We start from the raw sequence: 18,227 nt of genomic DNA, 5'->3' as shown, positions 1-18,227 counted from the left end.
AATTTTGATGGATTAAAGTGGGATGATCATTGGTTTTTAAGTCTTGCACCAAAATATGTCAAACATTTCTTTTCTCATTAAATCTGAATCATTTTCAACATTTCGAGGCAAACAAAAGACCAGGATAACGCTATTTCAGCATGATTTTAAAAAACTAATTCAGTGGTTCTCAAATGGTCCCCCATTTGATAGGATTTTGTTTCAGGGACCTCCATCTGAAAAGATTTAGGTTGTTAGATATGCAGTTGTCAACTACAGTTAGGGAGATTGCCGTGGAGGAAGTGAAAGCGATGATCAGAATAGTCACTTTTATGACTCTTACTCCCATAGTTAATTAAATAGTGAAAATAAACTATTCCCCATTTTTCTGGGCACCACTTGGAACTCCCCCAAGGAATGCTAGTTGAGAACCACTGCCCTCATTAACTGTTTTTGTCAATTTATAGATGTTTTTTTTTTTAGATTGCTATTAAGCGGTTTGTTGCAACAGTAGATTTCAGAGCTATACTGTATATGTATGTTTTGTATTTACTCATGTATAAAACACACCTCATTCATGTTTGGCAATTGTAAACTTGTTGCGTTTTATTGTATATTCTTAAACAAATAGTATCCCTTACAAAATAAAATACCACTCAACCAAAAAATAAAACCGATCATACAAGGGCTTGCATGTGAATCTGCTCCTCAGCTACAGTTCATTAGTCTCTTGTAGCTGATTTCAGTTTTTCCCTCTTAACATTTTCCAGCAGAAGTCTTGGCTTTGTTGACAACCGAGTGCAGGTAGGAGTAGAAGAAGAGAAGGTTGTCATATTCTCCGTCGTACTCCTGAGCGAGGCAAAGCTCGTGGAAGTCCTTGAGGAAATAATAAATAGCCTCGATGGTAGCCAGGTAGGTGTCCGGTTTGCCCTTCTGGCGGCGCCAGAAACATGTTTTCCTCATCTTCAGCTCTACCCGGAGCAAATCTGGAGGAGAGCACATGTCAGTCAGAGAGCACACGAGAACGCAGTGTGAGATCATGTTAAACAACGTTGTGGGTGAAGTAAATTTGCCCTTAATAATCACCAGCAGTCAGAGCTCTTTGAAAAGCTGCACAAATGCAATCGTTCATGATTACCTTGCAGTCTCTCGTCTGTGCTGATCTTGTTGGTCTGGTTCCATGTGCTGTCAATGAAGACCACCCTCTGTAGGGGATGCACCCTTGACTCCGAGACCTCTGTTTCATCTGGGGTCCCTGACTCCGGGTCCTCGGCGTTGTGTGCGGCGCCTTGAACTTCCTCACTTTTCAGCCTCTTTACGCAGGGCTCAAAAGAGGAGCCACGTGACCTGCTGTCGGTCATGTCATGCAAATGCTGCATCATGTCTTGAACTGAGACGGCCTCTGGACCAGGGAACACCAACACCACCTGGAGAGAGCAGAGAGACGACACAGATTCAGAGTAGAGCATCATCATACAAACCAAGACTAGAGTACAAAAAACATGTTTCTTACATATGTTGTGATTTATATATGGCTAAATCTAGGAAGCACTGAAAGACAGGAATGTAGTTTGAAAGGAGCAAAATAAAATTGAGTATGAGATCATTCAATTGAGTATAAAAAATCTAAGTTGGAAACTGTCAAATACAATAAACATACAAGGCCTGTGCACTAAAGAACTGTAATTCTATAAGTCAAGTCAAATTACAGTTTCTGATTATGCCTAATATAAATAGTGCTATGAAACTTGTCAAGCACGAAATATGAGAATGCAGCCAGCAACAGACTCGACCCTCTGAGTCTATTACAAATTCCACATTTTTTCCATTATAACGTTCAAAATCTAAAATTACTTAAACCACAACAAAAACAGGAGTACATCATGCACATAAATAGGCATTTGCTTCAATAACTGTGAATTTAATGAATAGTAACATATCGAAACATGACTCAAAAGCAGCTGCTTGCATTAAAGATATAATCTGAATGAATAAATCAAATAAGGTGCAATGAATGGAGTTTTCCTCATAGGTAAAACAAGTAAATGAAGCAGCAGATAAATGTAGACAATAAAGATTACTAGAGCTGAAACAATTAGTTGATCGATTCATTGATAAAAAGAAAATAATCTGAAACTATTTTGATAATTAAAGAGGACCTATTATGCTTATTTTTAGGTGCATACTTGTATTTTGGTTTTCTACTAGAAGATGTATACATGCTTTCATGTTCAAAAAAACGCCCAGTCTGCTCTGATTGGTCAGGTGGCCCACTGTTGTGATTGGTCAACCGGACCAAACTCTTTGGACTCCACTTCAGCTCCGCCATAAATAGCTTTGTTTGAGGGCATGCAAACTAGCTGTTATGCAAATATGTTACTTGGTGACATCACCATGTTACGGAAGAAAAGGCAGGACTTCAAGCTCGGCGTTTCAGGCAATTCAGGAGCAGTGTTTCTGTGGGGGAGAGTAACTCCCTTTGGCGTGGACTTTAGGCTTTGCAGACCTTTTTACATGCACAAAAACTATATAACATACGAAAGGAAAGGAAAAAGGCACAAATGCATAATAGGTCCTCTTTAAACTTTTATATTTCAATCAAAGGAATCCTAGTTTAAGCAACTTAATTATAAGTAATTGCTGCTTTTCTTTGTGTTATGTAATAGTAAATTGAATGTAACGTCTTCATGTAATATCTCATGTCCGATGTTGGGCTTTTAAAAAAATGGGCAGTTTTCATTATTTCTTGTCTCTTTCGATTCCATAGAGTAGACCAAAGAATTAATCTGGGAAATAATGGGCAGATTAATTGATAATGAAAGTAATCGTTAGTTGCAGCCACTCAATGGCACTCAAAGGTGTAAAATAAAGTTTGAGTGTTAAATAAACTCCATTCTTTCATGATGAAAAACAACAAACCTTGTCCTTTTCATAGTCTGGTATGCAGGGGTAAGTGTATATGGTGACGTCGCTGGGTGCAAGGATCTTGGCATGGATTGCGGTGCTCTTGCCATCTGTCTCATTGGGATGCTTGATGATATCTATCTTTACAGGAAGCTGAGCACAACATACAATAGGTAGAGTCAGATCCAGAAGACATTTCAACCACACCATGTGCACAATTTAATAGATCTCACATAAAAGACATGACTTAACATTTTCCACCACATTAGGATACCACTATTAAAGCAACTCCATACTGGAGCTGGAGGCCTCTCTAAAAACAACAATCAAAAGAGTCCTGACCTCTTACTGACCTTGATTAAGGGGATTTCTTGCAGGCTGACACCCAGTAATGAGCAGCATGTGTAGCAGAAGAACATCCTTGATCCTCCACATTTAGTGCATTTCAACCTGCCCCTCTCCTGCGCCTTCTCCAGCACTGCATGTGATGCCAATTTTAGACCTTGGAGAGGCTGCTTGGCAAGCTCACGAGTGTCTGATGAATCACTAGAGAGTGTTGTTTTGTCACGGCAACTAGGATGGAGACGCTGGTCTGGATCCAGGCTGCTCATGCTTGCTCTTTAAATGTTGACAGACCAGTGCTGAAGTATGTGGTCACCACATTCATAGCTGAACAAGAATGACAAAACAAACGATGCAAATACTGGCAGACAGAAATAATCCAACATTTACATAACTTTAAAAGTGAAGGATGCAATAATGTGGAAAAGCCATTAAACAAGCTAGCGGTTGTTATTAAAAAGGTCATCCAGGAGTTGCTCTCAGACAAATAAGTGGAATTGAGTTGGGAGATATTAGGTTTAATAATATAACATAATATTGCGATGAGACTGGAAAATGTCTACGATTTGAGTTGTAATAAAATGATGTAGCTTTAATACTGTCTTTATAGTCTCATATTACACGCTTTCTGTTTGGGTACTTCAACTCCTGACTAAGTTGACTAGCCACACTGTTTGCCAAAATTTTAAATTCTGGAGATATTGGGTATATTAACATTATTGTGATTATTCTGTTCGGTTACCTCAATTCTGAAATAAGCTGCCTGATGAATTCAGACTCATAAATCAGTATCTTCTTTAATTACCCATTTTTTTAGGGAACTGATTTTTTTAAAATATGATTGCCGTTTTGATCGTTGTAATAATATTATTTCTTGGAATTTTATCTGTCCCTTTTCCTTAATTTTTTTGTTACTTGATCTACATTTTTATAGTTTACTTAGCTTTTTTTGTTTGCCTGGTAAAAAGCTTATTATTATTATTATTATTATTATTATTATTATTATTATTATTATTATTATATTCATTACCCAGTTTCCCCCAGGGATCAATACATTATTTCTGATTCTGATTAATAAAAGTCATAAAATGTTCTGCCCTTATTTGACATTTGTTCATCAGAGTGAAATGATCTATAATGGTCTTCTTTCTGCCCAATATCCACAATAATTAAATGATCTTTTCTGACATCACATTAAACCAAGTTTAAATATGAAAGCATCAACATTCACACTGACACTACTGTCACATTATGAGCATCGAGTCAAAACATCCTGATATTTGATATTTTGTCACAGACAGCAGTGCTGAGAAAACAGGAGGGACTTATTGCATCAAAGCATTAAACGTGATTCAGTTCAGCCCATCAGCTACAAGACTTTAGCCACTTGACAAAGATAGTTGCTCCCCTTTAATAATAGTATTTCTTGGAATTGTATCTGTCATTTTTCCTTAATTTGTTGTGTTACTTGATCTACATTGTTATAGTTTACTTAGCTTTTCTTGTTTGCCTGGTGAAAAGCTTATTATTATTATTATTATTATTTTCATTACCCAGTTTCCCCTCAGGGATCAATACAGTATTTCTGATTCTAATTAATAAAAGTCATACAATTTTGTCTGCCCTTATCTGACTGTTCATCAGAGTGAAATGATCCATACTGGTAAAGACAGTTGCTCCCTGACATTGCTCCCATATGTGCATAGGGAACATCAGCTCATGATAGCTGGGTGAGAAAGCTAGAGAATGAGTGTAAAGTGAGCTAAACACAAGTAACTACATACAACTCAGTAATTAGCATGAGAGTTCAAGAGCACGAGTTAATATTTAACCCTTAGGCATGGTCCTCTAATCTTTAGCTCAGTGAAATCTGACGGTAGAGCAGACTAACGTCACTGTACGTCTGCTAACATGCTGCATAGCTATCATTACAGCACAGTCAACATTACCTGATTCATGCTAGTGAAGCTAGCTTCTGTTAGCTAGCTCAACATCTGTAGCTCCGGCTACTAGCTAGCAGACACAAATCAATGGTGGCTAGTGAGGTTAGCTAATACCAAAGAACAAGAGAAAACAGACGTTGGTGTAGTTGAGTTGCAGGCAACACGTTATCCACTCGCTAACGTTAGTCAATCACAATAAACACACGTGTGTCTACCGGGTTGTAGTTCCAAGTGAACGTCTTCTTCTTCTACGCCGGAAGTACCCATTGCTCAGTAACCGTGTGCAGAACGTGAGCTGTGTGTTGCGTAGCGACGCAGGTGGTGGACAGTTGACGCACTGCACGGCAGGTAACGTTACTATACTTTATATAACAAGCTAAATAGCAAACTAAAATAAACTCGTAGACAGTTTCAAGAAGTTAAAGTAGAACGGAGGACTCTGGGTTAGTTAGTTAAATAAACTAAGACGTTTCAGCTGGGTTAGTTGTTGAGTTATGCAGCATAATTAATGATAGCGGTGAAATTGGCTAACTAACCGCCAGGGAGCTGTCAATCATGTTACAGCCGTTAGCTGTTAACGTCAGTGTGTTCCATATTAACATGAAAACATTGACGTCATCAACTTCAGCTTTGGTTTTTGGAGTTTAATCATAACTTCAAGAAAACTCCAGGTTTGATAATAAAAATGCTGAAAACAGGTTGACGTTATCTCTTCATATTAAAATAAATCAAGAGTAAATGCACAGTAAATGTGATTTGTATAGCCCACATTGTTATACATTAAAATAGACATTATTTAAAAAAATATCATAGTATAATATGCCATAAAAATGTCATAGAAATATCATGTATGCCATAAAAATGTCATAGTATTGTATGCTATAAAACAAGTAATAGTATAGTTCATGATAAAAAAAACGTCATAAGAAATGTCATTCAAAAAGTCATAGTATATTATGCTATAAAAATGTTTAAAAAATCTTTGTATTGTATGCCATAAAACAAGTAATAGTATATTATGTGATAAAATAAAAAATGGCATAAGAAATGTCATTAAAAAAGTCATAGTATATTGTGCTATAAAAATGTAAAAAAAATCTATATATCATAGTATAGTGTGCCATAAAAATGTCATAAATATATAGTATAATATGCCATAAAATAGTCAAAGTATAGTATTTGATTAAAAAAATGTCATAACAAATGTCATTAAAAAAGCCATAGTATAGTATGCCATAAAAATGTCATAGTATAGTACGTCGTGAAAAAAGTCATAGTATATTATGCTATAAAAATGTAAAAAAAAAAAATATATATATCATAGTATAGTATGCCATAAAAATGTCATAAAAAGTCATAGTATAGCAAGTCATGAAAAAAGTCAGAGCATAGTATGTAATAAAAATGTTCAAATAATTAGAAATAAAAAGTTGTAAATTAACTCACTTTACAAATTTTCCAAAGATTTCTCTGTGTTTTGTTTCCAATATCAAAAAAAAACCTTGAAACATGTCATTTTCGTGAACTAGCCAAACAGCTTTCACTCTGGACTTTTTTCCATTTGTGCAGGCCATTCAGTATTTTCAATTTAATTTATTTCAAAACATACCCCCCCTCCCCCACATCTGCCTATGAACGATTAATAATATTGTTTTATCTATTTATGTTTCTTTATGAACCACAGTACAAACACAGTACATGATGGGGCGTCAGTAGCTCTGTCCGTGGGAACTTGGCTTGGGAACTACAGGGTGGTTGGTTCTAGTCCAGCATGGATCAAGTACGGAGTGTGGGCTGGTAGCTGGAGAGTTGCCAGTTCACCTCCTGGGCACTGCCAAGGTGCTCTTGAGCAAGGCACTGGACCCCTTACTGCTCAGCGGGCGCCCAACAAACACAAAGCTTTCCATCCAGTAGACGGCTGTTCGCGTCCCATGTGTTACAGTTCACTTTCACGTTACAATCAGCTGTTTGTTTATATCTCGTGTTCACAACGTTCAGTGTCATTTTCACTGTAGAAACGTAGTAGTTTTAAGCCCAACCAAGTTGTTTTTTCTTAAACCTTACTAAGTGGTTTTGTTGCCTGGTCCTAAGCAAGTGTTTTTGTTTAATTCATAACATTAAGCACGTGTTTACTGCGACCGAAAAGTGACGCCAAGGGGACTGACAAAGCATCAGTATTGTATGACTTGGTATACTGATCCTTGTAAGGTGTCCTTGGGTGTCCAGAAAGTCGCCACTAAATAAAATGTATTATTATTATTATTATTATAAGAACGCGTTGGACCTACAGTATGTGTGTGTGTGAAAAATTACAAGGAGTGAAAAACTGTAATTTCCCCCAAGGATTAATAAAGTAATTCTTCTTCTTCTTCTAAAAGGTCATAAAAAGTATATATGAAACAGTCCGTAGCCATCTGACATTCTTCCCCCAAGCTACAACTATCTAACATTTACTTAAGTTGAGAGTAAGATACTTCCTGGGTATCCCAATCCTTCGTCTTAATTCAATTCAATTCAATTTTATTTATAGCGACAAATCATAATAGAAGTTATCTCAGGGCACATCTCAGTGTATGTACAATGATAATATGACTGAAAATGAATATTGAAGTCAAATTAAATGGTAATTCAGTCTAATTATTATGATTTGTTTTCACTCTACTACATTGGAAATTTCTGGGCTGCAACCCGTCATTCTAATCTAGTCTAATCGAAGCTGAACTCTTCAAAGTCATGTTGCATTAGCAACATTCAAGTTTCACAGATGATATTTCCCCAATGTGGCTGATCAGAATTTGAAATGTTAGTTCAGGGAAAAGTAGCGTAAAATATGAATATGCATTTGGCTCGTGCTAAGCCAGATGTGCTTGATGTGATGTAAAACAGATTGTTTTATGTCAGATTTCAAAGATACCTGAGCTGTCACACTTTTTTACGAAACAGACAATCGCATGCAGACTTGCATGGCAAACAGATGTGTAACGAATGAGATCTTCCAGTGTCTGTGACATCAGACTCCAAACAATCAGAAATCTGCCAAACGTGTGTCGGTGTGCCAGGTTGCTTTGAGAATTATTGCAGTGAGACATAGTTTATCGATGTTTGTAGCAAGTATGCTGACTAGCAATATTAATCACATTATTCACACCATGCATACCTGTCATCCCTGCAGGCTGTGTTGTTCAGGATCCAGAAGCCTTTTCGTGTCTTCTCTCTACAATATGGGGTCATGCTGAAAGACATCATTTGGTGGTTCTGCCTCCACAGATTCAAGGTGATTCTGCTCTCTGTAACTTAACAGAATGTTTTAAATGTACAGCTTTAGTTTCCTTGGATGGGATTTTCTGATTATGCCTGGCACCAACTTTTGGTCTTTATGCACTGTGTTGCCTTTGACATTAAATTGTCTCAAAGCTAGTCACTAGATCCATCTGCCTGCTTAACCCTCTGAGACCCACAATAGACCCGTTTTTGTCTTTTTTTAGGGGGAGATAGCAGGTCAGCAGTAGATGTCACATAGAAGTGGTGTACATCATCTGAAAGCTGGGAACATGAAGATTAATTTGAGATGCAGCTCAGCACTGTGTCAAGTTGTTCTAGTTATCTATCAGAAATAAACATGAATTAATTAATTAAATAATTAAAATAAATTGTAAAAGTTAGAACATTATGATATAATTATATGACGGCCATTCCCATGCTCTATTATGTCTCATAAGTTGTTGCAGCAATTTTTGGATTGATACCATTTATTACACAGATTTGGTGCTAAATTAATTTTTTATCTATCGAGAATTGATAAAAATTATTAAAAAAAATCCTTTCAAAATACCACATTAAGACACCAAGACCTTGAGGAACACCATAGAAAAAGCCATGCTGTGATTTGGTATTAAAAACATTTGACATTTGGAGGTTTCTGCAAGAATTGCATTTTTCGGCGATTGGATGGTGAGCACTTCTGTTGTGTAAAATGCTCAGAAACCTCCTTATTGCCAATCTAGCTAGAAAAGCCAGTCAGGTCAAGTTTCCAAAAATGGTCTCACTACAATGAAATGGCTACTATGGGGACTAACATCATCACACATGAACACAGTTGGGCTCATTGGCGCCACAACAGTCTCAGCTTTACAGTGATACCCAATTTAAGTAATTCAAGACTGTTTAGGGACCCAGTATGCAGAAATATTCAAATACACCGAATAAGCAAAAATAACACATTTATACTGCATTCAAAAATCTGCATGGTTTTTGCCCCAAACTGCATGTGATTATCATAAAGTGGGCTGTCTTTAAAGGGGAAACTCGTGGGCACCCATAGAACCCATTTTCATTCACATATCTTGAGGTCGGCGGTCAAGGCAAAATTTAGCGTAACTTTGGAGCATTATTTAGCCTCCTTAACGAACAAGCTATTATGGCATGGTTGTTACCCATGGATTCATTAGTTTGTTTTGTTTCATATGATATCTGTAGCTTCTCTAGCTCTAAAACTGAACCTTCTACTCTCTCTGAAAGCCAGTATGTCAGTCGGTCAGGATTGCGGGCGGTTCTCAGAGGGTTAAATTAGGAATAGGACTGACTGTTCTTGACATGTCTTATCATTAAAATGAATTTCTTTTTCTGTTTAGTCTAACACAGAGGAATGAAAGAACAAACTGTCGACATTACAGAAATGTTTGTTTTACTGTTGACAGCAGTCCAGATAAAATTCAAAGAAAACTGTTGATGACACTTTATTTCCCTCTGTATTCTGTATTGTTGCCAGTTCTTAAAACAGTCAGAGACATGGAAATATAAAATCAAATATTTGAACATGGTCTTTCAGTCAGAGAAATGAAAATCAAAAATCGAACATTTGAACATCTTTCAGGTGTGTCCAGGCTGCTCGGCCCAAGCAGTTAACATTTTATTGAGCATTCCCTAAATCAAAAGAGCAACTGGATGAGTGCACTGACCTTTTGGTTTCCTTACCTTTCTCAGGTAACCACAAACTGATGACTTATACCTGCAATGCTTCTCAGACTGACAGACTTCCCATATTTGACATAGTGTGAGTTTTGAACAGTTGCACGGTGTGCTTTTCAGGTATGAAGCCCAAACTGGAACTTAAGTTGTCTCGTACAGCATCTGGAGATGAATATAAAGAGAAGAACCCTGCTCATAGTAAGGTATATACTCAGTGTGTTGTTTTTTGCACTTGTATGTGCTCCCACTAGTACATGCATGTGCTAATGTGCATTTATGTTGTGTGTCAGGATAACCTCCTAAAACCCAGGATGATTTTTGCTTGGAAGAATGTTAAGCCAAGTTGAAAAGCTGCTAAGCATCCATAATACCGTATATTTGTGAAAACAAACTGAAAACTCAGCATGCCAGTCGAAAGCTTTCATCATAAATGATACAGTGGCCTTGTGATGCAAACCACCCTTCATTTTTATTTAACTTTATACCTCTTGCAACAAATGATACAAAAGAGAAGTTTCTTTTTGCTGACACTGAACACACTCAGTAACAGCTTCTCTTTTCAATGACAGTGTTTCTCTGAATAATTCACAGATCCTGCTGTCAATAGTTTTCATTGTTGCTATTTGTTCGATAGAATGTAGTTCCAAGCAACCATAATGTAGCAGCAGCATGGTTAAAAAAATTGATAACCAATGCCAACACTCCTCCTTTAATACAAACATTTCTGAGATTTTAAGTTTTCAAATAAGGCAGTGTATTTGCTAGGAATTATTCACACTACCAGGCCCCCGGAATAACCACTGAGTACTGTGTACCTAATTTACTTTCTCAGCATGTGAAAGACAGAGGGAGCCTCAAACTCTGAAAAACTTCAATACTGTTGTAGAGTTGGTAATATAAACTCGGAAAAAAAGTTTGGAAATTTGTGTTTGGTAGATTATTTCTCTGTTGTTCCAATGCTAATGGTCATTGTATTTTACATCGTTGGACAGCCTGTTTATTTAACTTCACAATGATGTCCAACTTGTAAGGATCATGCATTTGTGGGATGAGCAGCACAGCTGATTATGTGGGTAGCGCCCAAGAAAAATTTGCTAAAATGCTCTGCCAATGCTAAACAGTGTATTCTCCTGTTTGTACTGACTCTTGTTTTGAGTTGTTTGGTGGATTGGATGATTGAACTCTCTATCAGTAACAAGGAACAAACAAAACATATTGGCAATTTTACACTTTATTCATTTAATACACCGTCAGGAGCTTCAGTAGCGGTGGAAGATCCATACGCAGCCACAACAGCCTGGCACCTCCTCCTCATGCTGGTCACCAACCTGGTCACACGTTGCTGTGGGATGGCGTTCCATTCCTCAACCAGGATTCATTGCAGGTCAGCCAGCGTGACATCATTGTGAAGGTAAATAAACAGGCTTTCCAACGATGTAAAATACAATGACCATTAGCATTGTAACAACAGAGAAATAATCGACCAAACACAAGTTTCCAACCTCTTTTTTCTGAGTTTATTTGTTTGACAGATAAGAAAGCTAAGTAGCCAACATTAGCCACACAAACCATTGTGAATGCAATATACTGTATGAAACACAGCAAATATGGGTGGGAATCACCCCACAATACGTTATCATTATACTTCAGCCATGATACGATCTTATTGCGATTTTAAACATTTTGCAATATGCTGAGTATTGCGATAAGATATATTGCGATTTATTACCTTTTTTTAACTGCAAATTATGCAGTTTGTCAACATCTGTTTTATCTAATGAGATACAGTTTTTTTTCAGAGTTTCCATTCACATATCTTGAGGACAGAGGTCAAGGGACCCCTTTAAAAATTGCCATGCCAGTTTTTCCTCGCCAAATTTTAGTGCAATTTTGGAGCGTTATTTAGCGTTCTTCCGAACAAGCTAACATGACATGTTTAGTACCAATCGATTCCTTAGTTTTCTAGTTTCATATGATGCCAGTATCTTCCCTCTAGCTTTAAGACTGAGCCCGCTACAACCTCTGAAAGACAGAATAGCGGCCATCGGATTGTTAAGAGGTTAATGGTTTATATAATAAAAGATTGATACTTGACGTCCGTGCATCAATACAATATTGGTATGCAAAATATCGCAACACTATACTGTATTGATTTTTTCCCCACCCCTAGACGCAAATATCAGCATTTGCATTTGCTGCATTCAATGCTCAACTATCATTTTGCACCCATTCTAAAAAAGTATAGCTCCTTTTGTATCTTCTCAGCATGTTGGACAATGTGTTATATGACTTCTTTACCAGTATATCCCAATTCAAATAGTCATTACTGTAATGCACCTATTTTGACCTTAGAGCTTGCAGATTAATCAGAAGCTAGGTTGTCAGTTCACTGACTTCTCTCTTTGCTGCTGCATACAGTGTTCAAGACGCAATGACTCACTACCTCTGATTAGTGATTCAGTGCTCTCTGAAGCAATTGTGTCGAAAATGGTTTACTGTCTTGAAGCATTTGATACAGTCAAAATGGCAACATCTGCTAGCCAAATTCTTGGTATTGCATTTCTACGAATGGATTGAATCTGAGACCGTGATTAATCAGTTAGTCATGATACAAAATGTCTTATTGTTCTCGTTATTGTTTTTTTAGTTCAACAAAGCTTGTATTATAAAAACAGATCACTTGTAAAGACACTTTACAGATCTGTTTTTAGACACACTAGCAGAGGCCTCGTTTGGGATTGGCACGTGATTTTTGGCGTGGTGAGGCATCAAAACATCTTGCTGCAATACATTTGCTTTGAAGGGTCGATACTGTGTAGAGGAAACTGCTTTGAGTGCAATATCTCTACTTTCAATGCACTCAACCTTTCCTGTCCTTTTCTTCCTGGAACAAACACAGTTAATAACCCCTTTAAAGGGCTATAAACATGGAGGACTGATTTAAAGGCAGACAGATTCATGACAGGTTGGAGTTGTGATACTTTGCCAAGCGTGAAGACGTGTGATTCCTTTGCCATGGACCTTTTCCGATTTTAAAGATGTGAGAAAGCATTACCCTTACTACACTGAGCAAAAGTAAATTCACCACTTCTACAACATGCTGACGACTTTTTTACTGTTTTAGAGAGAAAGTTATTGTCAAACTTGAAAATGAAAAAAATGGTTTAGCATCTTTGACACAATGGAGCACCTACATTTTATGGATGTAAAGTTGCAATGAAAACTGAGACAGAAACAGATAAGGTAAATATGAGCATGAGCCAGTGACTTTTAAAAAAAAAAACTAAATTCATGGGAAAGCCTAATACCATATACATACACAAAATAAACTTTCTTTACTTTCCAAATCATATGTCGGAAAGTGGGATACATCTTTTATGTTTAGTGCGGCACAGTTGCGAGGGTCAACAGATGAAATATATAGAGTCTTGGCTATTTCACCATAGCTGGGGAGGGGCCACAGAATTCGGCTTAACTGACCATTCAACTCCACGGAGATGCGTACAAGCTAGTTTTGAGCAGCAAAAGCTGTTCTTGCACATAATATGTGTAATGATGGAAAATAGGATTTCGGGGGATCTATTAACAGAAATGGAATATAATACATTTATATTCATAACTATGTTTTCATTAGTGTATAATCACCTGAAACTAAGAATCGTTGTTTTTGTTAGCTTGGAATTCATATCTACATAGGGAGTTGGTCCTCTTTACGGACTCTGACGTGTTGCTCCGCCATGTTTCTACAGTAGCTCAGAACAGACAAACCAAACACTGACTCTAGAGAGAAACTTTCAGGTTTTTACGTTACCTAAAGGCCACCGTAGTTCTCCGACACGCAGAGTGCAAAACTGTGGTACAACCAGCCACGTCTTACTTCCGTTGCTCCTAAAGTAGTGTTATTATGGTATGGATGGCCTCTGAGCGAGGCGAACAGCGTTACCACGGTTTTGTACTCGGCGGCTCTTGTTAACACAGTTTTGGAAGGGAGGAATGAGCGGAGGGGATCTCAGTTGGTTGTAATCTGAAACCACACCACTAGATTCCGCCAAATCCTACACACTGTACTTTAACATAATACGCCACCAAGAATCTACTGTATGTCAGCACAAAAAAATGCTAAATTTGGTGCTTTAACACACTGAAAGCAGAGCCTTGCTGAGTTTGAGAAAGTTTTAAAATGAATACGTTAATGGATGTCTATCCAGTCTTTCTTTGTAAGACTTTTGTCCGTGTTGACAATAAACCAATCGTCCCACGTGAGCCACCACAGGGACTCCAAATATGGCCACACTTTGGCCACACATTGGAGTTTACTCCAATGTTTAGTGAACTTTCATAAATAAGGTGTTGGCAAGAAAAATATCTCTAATGTCCGTATGGCAAAACACCAAGAAGTTATTAATGTTATATTTGAAAATTTTGAGAGACACTATACTATTTCACTGTAATTGTATTGCTATTGCTTGGGTCCAACCTGTCAGCCATTGACTTTTCCAACCTCTAACTCATAATAAACTTGGACCCATTGAGAACGTGTATGGTTGAAATTGTGGTCTACTACATCGGTCTATAGTAATCCAGTAGAATCTGGGCCGTTAAATTGTATTATTTACTCCTGTAGTGTTGTAATTGGGCATTTGTTTTATTTGTTGGTGGTCAACAATAGTTTCCTAATGTATCTTAGTTAAAATGAAAGCCAGCAGTGCCAGTTGTCTTTTTTAAATTGGCAACTCCAGAAGTTAGTAGTTTTTCAAGTCTGGTGATTATAAACATCTTCTTTTAATCCTAACTTATTACCTCTCTGTGTGCGTTTCATCCACTGTCAGGGAAAGTGTGATATTGCGGTGAGTTGCTGTAGGTCCCGGCCCTCTTTGACAATGATCTGGTGTTCTGGGGGGGGGTTCCTTACGAAGGGCTGCAAACACAGAATTATCCACGTTACATAACCACAGATTTCCTCTGGGGAAATGAAGGTTTACGGCTCTGAAATGTATCAAGTTCAGCTGCGTGTTCCCCCTCCCCTTCGTGGCCTCCCTTTTCTCCCGCTGCCCCAAGACCATCTCTCCACATCACACGAGACTCCCCAGCCTCTCTCCCTGTTTGTCTGCACTTTCTCATCCCCTCAGCCCTCTCTGTTTGTCTCACTCCATTCTTCCCTGCAGTGTTGTTCACAGCCAGTGTCAGACCTCCTTCAACCTCACCGTAGACGTTGCCCTCATCTGCACATGCTGTTTGTTATATGGGATACATGTGGTTTTCTGTTTCAATGCTTCCACACAAATGCAAATATAATACTGCTGTTTTAAAGCATTGCAAATAGTAAATCATCATCCCAGGAAGTCCATTAAACTGCACAATAGCTCTTTAGCTGCTTGTTTGAGTGAAGGAAACGAAGAAGTATAGACAAGTAAACAATAACACTACTCTAAACTGATATTATTATTTGTAAAATTGTATTTTTGCTGTGCTTTAAAACCACAGCGGACCACTGCAACTATTGATGTGCTATCAACTAATATAGATTATAATTAACCTAAACATTTGACCCTAAGTTATGACTGCATCTGGTAGCAATTATCGATATATAATTATTAATAATTCAAAATAAAAACTATTTAGACATGTTGTTTAAACAATCTACTGGCATACATTCAGTGATGACATTACAAGGCAATATTTGTGACTGTAAAGAAACTCTGTGTCTTTGCTGGAAAGAATGCAGACGGTTTTGCTATTTGAGAACTCTAATGCACAGCAGATGAAGAAAAGTGCACGGGAATCCCGCATTTTGTAAAAAGAAAGAAATTGTTTAAAAAAAGTGTTAAAAGGATTTGTGATTTCAGGAGCAATTTATGAAACAAAATCTGTAGGTCTTGGATCACCTTGTAAGTATAATTAATGTGTCTGGCGTGCCTGCATTGCGTCTTTTTTCTTGGAAGTCGGTTGCTTCACGTCTGTGACAGTTCTCTCTCATTCTCCCTGGCTGCAGCCTCTCCTCGTCCTGCTGGGAATACACGGCCTTGAGTCTGAAATGTGTTTACATTTTGAGCATGTTACAAATTATCTGCTAAGACTAACTTTGCGTGACTTGGCAGAAGCCTTCACCTTGCTCAGATGTTGTTTGGGTCAAACGTATTTCAGGGGTTTGCTCTCTCTCAATTTGACTGTCTTTATCTGACAGGGGTTCTCCAAGCCAGATGTGAACTCAGGCAAAAGGTAAAGATCGTGCTCTGGGCTGTTGTGTGTGTGTGTGTGCCTGCATGCATGTGTTTATACGTATGTATGAAAGTATGGTGTCGGCAGCCTGCCAATATGTCTGCATTATTTTTTTGCACTGACAAGACTCCACTTATATTCAATACAATATAAACTCAGAGGGAATTAACGTGACATTTGGACCATGCCGATGTATTTTTATCTTCCATCATAAATTAATAGTTTTATCCTCCACATCTCAACCTCCATTATCAGATTGAGGGATCTTATTCAGGCATATCACGTGTCGAGGATTGTCCAAGGACACCAAAGTTTTCCCAGACATTTCTTTCCAATGTGTATTCAATCTTCTCAAAGACAAAATCAACAGATTTGATTATCTCGTCATTTAACCAGCTAAGCTGCTTAATATCTCCAGAGGACTTCAGTCATGTCTCAGTTTGAAAAACTGTAGTTGCTTAATGTGTGAATTCTCTGTTGGCTTGTGCAAATTATAGTTAGAGACTGAATCACCCCAGTTTTATCAAATGATATTCAAAGATAAGGACTAATCCCCCAACAGTCATTTTCTAATCAAAATCACAGCAACTAATAGATCATACATTTTGTACTTATTTATCATAATACAGTTGTATCATGTACCAAAAATGAGGCCAAATCACTTGAGATTGCAGATATCTAAAAAGTTGTGACTGAATAACAAGATCATCTTTCTCATTAATGGTCGTCATGCAAATAGAAAAAAAACGTGTTTATTTCTTAAATCTGATTTATTGAGGGTGTGTTGGATTTTGATCACAGTGTGTCAGCAGAATACAATTCTCTGTTCATCTATACTCCAGAGCTCACCGCTCAGCTCCATAGTTTCATACAAGGCAAAATAAAGGCATGGTTGCACGAAGCAATACTTTTCACTTTAACATTGAATCGAATGACTTCCTGTAATGTGAAATTGTTGCTCGTACTGCCAAATCCACTAAGAATCAACAGTGATCGCAAACGTTGGTTGTACATTACCAGGTGTCTGGTGTGAAATAATTACTTTTAAAAAAAAAACTGTCCGATCAAAGCAGGAAAAAGTGCTTGTGAATATTGGAAAAAATGTTTCTCATACTGGATGTGTATGTAGGCAATGGGTTGCTAACATGTTAACCAAAGGAACTAGATAGGCCAGTTCCTGTGAGTTTGTTTTGGAGTCCTTTATACCCCCTAGTGGTATAAAATAACAAACATTACAAACCTAGGTAGAACAATGCACATTGTAAGGAAAAGGGAAACTTTGACATATAATTCAATTGTTTTATACAAATAACTTACAACCATGAACAATAAGGTATTATAATGTTATCACCTGCATAGGGAAATTGCAGTGATATCATGCAGAGAGTAGAGCTGCGATGATTAATCGATTAGTTGTCAACAATTCAATTAAAAGCCAACTATTTTGATAATCGATTAACCATTTTGAGTATATTTTTAAGAACAAAGAAGTCTAAATTCTCTGATTCCAGCTTCTTAAATGTGAATATTTTCTGGTTTCTTTACTCCTCTGTGACAATAAACTGAATATCTTTGAGTTGTGGACAAAACAAGACATTTGAGGACGTCATCTTGGGCTTTGGGAAACACTGATTGACATTTTTCACCATTTTATGACATTTTATAGACTAATCGATTACTCAACCATGAAAATAATCGATAGTTGCAGCCCTAGCAGATAGAGTCCGCCTTTGAGATTGAAATGAGAATTTGATACGGTGTGGTTAAAATAAATTGACCTGATACATTTTTTTGTCTAGGTAAAAATGGGAATGTTTTAACACAAACTACAAAAATTCTCCTTATAAATAAATTAGGGCTGTCAAAGTTAAC

The 18,227-nt window shown here is 37.4% G+C and overlaps 2 protein-coding genes across 7 annotated transcripts in view; one reads left to right on the top strand and one right to left on the bottom strand.

Annotated features, from left to right (window-relative positions):
• Positions 1 to 449: 449 nt before the first annotated feature.
• dtwd1 (DTW domain containing 1) lies at positions 450 to 5,534 on the bottom strand. 4 transcript variants are annotated; one of them, XM_037795922.1, is made up of 6 exons: positions 5,384 to 5,534; positions 3,237 to 3,552; positions 2,899 to 3,036; positions 1,118 to 1,406; positions 677 to 965; positions 450 to 639 (listed from the first exon to the last, which is right to left on the bottom strand). In XM_037795922.1, exons 2-5 carry the CDS (start codon positions 3,492 to 3,494, stop codon positions 736 to 738), a joined length of 915 nt encoding a protein of 304 aa, XP_037651850.1. In that variant the 5' UTR covers positions 3,495 to 3,552; positions 5,384 to 5,534; the 3' UTR covers positions 450 to 639; positions 677 to 735. The 4 variants fall into 4 exon arrangements, with proteins under 4 accessions (XP_037651850.1, XP_037651860.1, XP_037651841.1 ...); XM_037795932.1 differs by having other exon boundaries at positions 5,374 to 5,500; XM_037795913.1 differs by having other exon boundaries at positions 5,305 to 5,438.
• Positions 5,465 to 18,227, top strand: part of secisbp2l (SECIS binding protein 2-like) — a 90,688-nt gene continuing 77,925 nt past the window's right edge. Inside the window, exons 1-4 of one of the 3 annotated variants that reach the window (XM_037795787.1) lie at positions 5,476 to 5,516; positions 8,341 to 8,442; positions 10,042 to 10,151; positions 10,257 to 10,339. In XM_037795787.1, the coding sequence (XP_037651715.1) occupies positions 10,259 to 10,339 (81 nt within the window). In that variant the 5' untranslated portion in view covers positions 5,476 to 5,516; positions 8,341 to 8,442; positions 10,042 to 10,151; positions 10,257 to 10,258. Of the gene's footprint in view, positions 5,517 to 8,340; positions 8,443 to 10,041; positions 10,152 to 10,256; positions 10,340 to 18,227 lie in introns of all 3 variants that reach the window. The other 2 variants (XM_037795805.1, XM_037795796.1) reach the window with 2 other exon arrangements.

The sequence above is a fragment of the Sebastes umbrosus genome, chromosome 2 (assembly GCF_015220745.1).
Source record: "Sebastes umbrosus isolate fSebUmb1 chromosome 2, fSebUmb1.pri, whole genome shotgun sequence".
Taxonomy (NCBI): domain Eukaryota; kingdom Metazoa; phylum Chordata; class Actinopteri; order Perciformes; family Sebastidae; genus Sebastes; species Sebastes umbrosus.
Note: the sequence above shows the minus strand (reverse complement) of the source record. Positions and strands in the feature narration are given on the sequence as shown.